The sequence below is a fragment of the Phymastichus coffea genome, unplaced genomic scaffold (assembly GCF_024137745.1).
Source record: "Phymastichus coffea isolate CEN01 unplaced genomic scaffold, Cenicafe_Pcof_1.1 PCOF00002, whole genome shotgun sequence".
NCBI classification, from domain to species: Eukaryota; Metazoa; Arthropoda; class Insecta; order Hymenoptera; family Eulophidae; genus Phymastichus; species Phymastichus coffea.
In genome coordinates, this window is record NW_026706813.1 from 1,322,950 (window position 1) to 1,328,412 (window position 5,463).

General features: G+C 37.5%; 1 protein-coding gene across 1 annotated transcript; it reads right to left on the reverse strand.

Moving 5' to 3' along the window:
* Positions 1-2,215: 2,215 nt before the first annotated feature.
* On the reverse strand, positions 2,216-5,146 carry LOC131663450 (uncharacterized). Its single transcript, XM_058933878.1, has 3 exons — positions 5,046-5,146; positions 4,660-4,960; positions 2,216-2,301 (listed from the first exon to the last, which is right to left on the reverse strand). Exons 1-3 carry the CDS (start codon positions 5,139-5,141, stop codon positions 2,216-2,218), a joined length of 483 nt encoding a protein of 160 aa, XP_058789861.1. The 5' UTR covers positions 5,142-5,146.
* Positions 5,147-5,463: the final 317 nt, after the last annotated feature.

A 5,463-nucleotide genomic window follows, 5' to 3' on the forward strand; every position in this document is an offset into this window, starting at 1 on the left:
GTTGACCTTGAAATGACCTTGAAGGTCAAGCTCAAGGTCAAAACCAAGGTCACCACTGGATTCCTCGTTCAAAGTTACTACAGGAATGACCTTGATCTCATCGGAAATAGTTATATCTCAGGACTTACTGGGGTGTCTCGGATCTTTTTGGATACCCTGTATATTCAAATAACTATACCAAATCGATAAACTTTTCGCGCTGGAACCTCCTTAATATGTTAGTTTTCCACCATAAGTTAAATTCCAATATTTTTTGTCTTATCTCCATAAGAGCTCATTTTAAAAGCCGCAAAATTTTCAAACTTTGAGATGTAATATATCCAAATTTTCTACGGCTTGGGGGATTCATACTTTAGGATTCAATTAATTTTTCTTATCAAAGACACTGGAGCTGATCCCAGAACTTCACGTTCTCAAATAGTGAATTTAAATGCGGAAAACCTATTTATTGCATATATTTTGGTACATCTAGTGTGTATATCGATATTACATAAGGCTATAAATAAGTCAGTGATAAACAAGGAAACGTTGAAGTCTTTACTTCAATTGCTCTAATTAAAATATCGTTGACCTTTTTTTATTATAAAGTGTTCTAATAAAATAAAATTAATCAAACGGTTAATATATATCAAATACAGATAAATTATATTGTTCATACGAGTCAAATATATTTATTTAAATATAATTGTATCTGCTGTTTCGAAAGTCATCGTGTGTAGTAGTCGCGCAAGCTGCGCCTTCGGCATTCATGCTTCAGGTCGCTGCCGCGACCTTTGAATAAGTACCATTTTCAGTTTTATAAGTCCAGAAATAGGTATATATATTTTTTAAATCTAGGTTTCTATTTATTTTGTCAAGACTAATGGAAACGAAAAGAAAATTGTTTTTTGTTTAATCGAATAAAAAATATCGAAAAATCGACTTTCTTAACAAAATGTTTCGCTCAAATTTGAGAAGGTCGGATAGTAACGGATGAAATAAGCTTTTCCGGATTGATTGTCGCTCATTAATCTAGGTACAGAATCTTTTCCAGAGCTGAACATTTGAAAAAAAATAATGTTCCACGAAAAAAGGTTCATAATGATATTTTGATTAGGAAAAAAGAATAGACAAATATAGAAGACATTAACGTTTTCTTGTTTCACACGACTTGTGCCCTTAACGGAATTTATTCAAATAACTGAAATGTAACAATAACTATTTTTTAGATGATTATGTCGACGCGACAAAAGAGTCAAAATTTCCATATATAGACCACTTAACTGATGCGAGCAACGAGGAAAAACTTAAGGCTACCAGAGGCGCGAGGAATAAAAAAGTTGCTTCACCTTCGATTAAATTCAAATCGCCTTTCCTGCAAGTAAAAATTGTTCGAAGTTCAACTTTAAATACTCATGAAGCTTCTACATCAGGTCAGGAAAACAAAACGATCGTTGATAGCGATGATGATAATGAAGAAAGAGGTGCTGACGATGACAGAGAGATCAATGTTCAGAGCGTAGATAACGAAGGCTGTGAAACTGAGCAATCTTTCTTTATCAAATATAGATGACTATGAGTCACCTGAATTAAGAACAGAAGACTCCAGTATACTACCGAAGGTGGAGACTATGCTCAAGACTGTTTTTGGTAAGTAATAGTCTTCAATCGTACGGTCTGCCCTTCTGACATATAATCTTTAGTTCTGCGTCAAGGTTCTTTTCGATAATGAACTCTACCAGATTTTTCACCATTTTTCTCAAGCTCTTGAAGCTTTTGTGAACTTCATGTGCTGTATCCTCTTTCTGAATAAATATTTTTATAATCTTCCATATTTGTATAAATATTTTTACAGAATTGCAAAAAAAAAAAATTATGACTAAAATCACTGTAGTAGAAATGAAACTCGATAACATGAGCAAAAAAATTGAACGCACCCAAATGTGGGCAAATGAATCTCCAACAGCCGTTTCACAAGAAATGATTGATAAGATGATGAAGCACTTTCCTATGACCAACGATCGAGCCGATGATCAGGATGAAAAGAGGTTGCCTTCGTAGACGGGAAAATAAAAACTGATAAACAATTCAGATCAGATTTGGTAAATATAATTATCTTAATTATAACGCCTTAGTTTTACATACAAAAATTATTTTTTGATTATACGGGCTATCCCGTCAACTAAACCTTATTTCTCAATTATGCAAGAGAATTTAGCAAATATCAATTATAAAATCAGAGAATTCTTGTCAAAACTTCGTTCATTCGTAACTTTACATACATTATTATGATTGTACAGCAGATATTGAAAATATCATTTTCTACGTTACAGATATTATATTAGCACTTATTTGTTAAATTTATTTTTAATTCTATTATTTCAGTCATATGCTGGCTCAATCCGGAGGAGATATCGTATCCGAGTACGAGCATAAGTGCATATATATATGTGTGTGTGTGTCTGTGCACTTGTGCGTGTTTATCTTATGTATATATAATATGTATACATACATATATACATACATATAGACACATAAGAGTGCATTGTATTACCCAAACCAAAAATTGAAAAATAACATAGTATATGTTGGTAAATATATGTTATTTACTGTAAAATTTATATTTTCTTTATGCATGGTGCAGGGTTTGACTGATAATCACATACTAGTATGGCTGAAATACCTCATTATATGTAATTTTCTCATGTCTATAACTTAGGCAACAAATTTATGTTACAAGCATATATCTGTGGTGATAATACCATATATTTTCACTTTTTTACAAAACTTATTACTAAAAACTAGAATTATATTAAATCAGATATATATTCTGTATAGAAAATATAGTTTTGATTTATCATTTTTCATTAAAAGCTATAAAGTCGTTAAAAATGAAAATTAATTCTTTTACCCTAGACGAAAATTGCACTTATGATCTTTTTATTATCACCACAGAACATATGCATCTTATGTTTGTATTTTTCGATCTTTATGTTATCATTTTTTATTCATTTGTATTCGGAACTAGAAAGCACACGTTGCCTCATCTGCACGGAACCGCCTTTAACATAACTCTATTCATTGTATCACCTTATTTATATACACTTTTTATAATAACATTCTTTTTCTATTTTTGCAGACATCTGTTAATATGAGTTATACGTAGTTTCAAAGAGATTAGAAACGTTTGATTTGGGACATATATAACAGTTATAAACAGTTATACACATTTTCTAAAATCCACATTTTTATCATTCAAAATGGAAATAAATGTTCTAAACAGTTATACGTTGCTTTTATTAGTGTATAATGATTATTAACTTTCATTGAAAATAACTGCATATAACTATTATGTGCGTCTAAAATCAGACATTTACGAACTGATAAATACTACGTATTGATAATTGTAAATAACAGTTGTTGTCCGTTATTTACAATTATGAACATGAATTTATTTCCACCTGAGTAATTCGCTTATAGTATCTTTTACGGTTTTTTCTCATCTATTTTTCAGTCAGCCTGAATCTATAGTATATTTAGCGACTAGGGCAGAAAGCGAAAAATTCATGCACACGAGTAGGTAAACTAGAGGGGCATCAACTCAGAGGGGTACTAGCTCACTGAGTTGAAGCGTGTGAGTTGAGGTGTGTGCATGTTCACCTCACCCCCCCCCCCCCGATCGGCCCGTGCGCTGTCGACTCCCCCCCCCCCTCCTACTGAGTTATACCGGTGCGTTCTACGCACTCCCCCTCCCCTACTGAGTTGATCTGATGTGGCTTGATCTGATGTGGCGTGCGTTCTCTGCATTTCCCCCTCTCCCACTGATTTGATTCCTATGCACTGCGCGCGCGTTCTGTGTTACGCGTTTTGATTGTTTTATTGTGTGTGTGTGTGTGTGTGTGCGCGCGCGCGCGCGTGTTAAAAATTTTTAGATTTATCTGAAAAAAAACGGACGGATCGGGGGATCGAACGCGCGACCTCCGGATCCGCAGGCCGATGCTCTACCGCTAGAGCTACAGCCACTGTTACCACGGGCAATACCGTATTGTGTATACTGGCTACACACACGATTGATATGTGGGGGGGGGCGGCGGCGCCGGCGGCTGCTGCTGCTGCTGCTGCTGCTGCTGCTGGGGAGGGCCCAAGCGCTAATACAATAAATTTTAATAAATGTTATAAATAGATATTTATTATATAGATATATTATCAATGTGTGTGTGTGTGTGTGTGTGTGTGTGTGTGTGTGTGTGTGTGTGTGTGTGTCTGATCGCTGAAATAAGAAAAGATATATTATTAATAATTATTTATAAGAAAAGACATTGTTATTAATAATTATTTATTATATAACAAAATATAAAAAATCTACAAAAAATACAAAAAATGTACAAAAAAATACAAAAAAAATGTACAAAAATGTATAAAAAACTAACGCCTAGTTTTCGCCATCATCATTATCATCGGCGTCGTCGTCGTCGTCGTCGTCGTCGTCGTCGTCGTCATCGTCGTCGTCGTCATCGTCATCGTCGTCGCCGTCGTCGCCGTCGCCGTCGTCGCCGTCGTCGTCGTCGTCGTCGTCGTCGTCGTCGTCAGCGGTGAAAAATTTTGCTATTTTGTACCGCGGGGCGCCGTCGACGGTTTCGTCCGTGACGCGCAGGCGCTTTTTCCCCGCGATGCGGAGACTCTGCATGAGCGCCGTTGTGGATAATTCCGCGGGCGATCTAGAAAGCTGCCTACTCAACGGAGCTGGCGACGGCGACCGAGAAGGCTGGCGCACAGCGGGGGAATCTTCGGGACTGCTCGACCGTGATGCGAATAATCTTCGCACCACCTGTCTGACCGGCCCGTTCCGATCGACGTGCCGCCTGCTGCCGCGCTGCGGTGGTGATTCCACCCACTGCGGCTGCCGACTGCAGCGACCAGCGACGCAGTGTGCGCACTCCCAGCCCCCGCATACTGGCATGGTGTTGTTGTGATCGCCGACCTGCAACAAAAAAAAATGAAAAAAAAGACTTAGAACATACCACTGCCGATTAAAAAAAAAAGAAAAGAGAAAAAAAGAATCATACCTGTTCTCGTTGGCGGCAGGACGTCTCTTGTATCGCTGGTGGTGAAACTAAGTTCACCAAGAGCGGCTGTTGTGGCGTTGTGATGTCGATCATCATCACGGGTGCTCCTCGAGGCGTCACCAGGTCGACGCATGTCACGCGTCGTGATGGTGGTGGTGGTGGTGGTCGACGCGAGACAATCACCTCGCAGACCATCTCCATGTCGTCGTCGTCGTCATCAGACCTGCAAAAAAAAAAAAAAAAAAGATTCTTTATTTTGAAAAAAAAATCGTTTCATATATCTATCTGTATAATAAATATTCAACTTACACATTCACCGTTGAAGACGATCGGGAGCATGGAGACGGTGGCGGTAATTAGAGTGGCGCTGTCCGATGCCTGCTGTAATCGGAAACACTTATATTTATATTATGCCGAT

What these genes read in the sequence shown, in the direction of transcription:
- LOC131663450 (XM_058933878.1), bottom strand. Translation starts at nt 5,141, where the DNA reads ATGATGATCGACATCACAACGCCACAACAGCCGCTCTTGGTGAACTTA. An exon ending in CCTGCCGCCAACGAGAACAG is followed by an intron (nt 4,961 to 5,045) that starts GTATGATTCTTT and finishes TTTTTGTTGCAG; the next exon opens with GTCGGCGATCACAACAACAC. An exon ending in CACAACGGCGCTCATGCAGA is followed by an intron (nt 2,302 to 4,659) that starts GTCTCCGCATCG and finishes TCTGTAACGTAG; the next exon opens with AAAATGATATTTTCAATATC.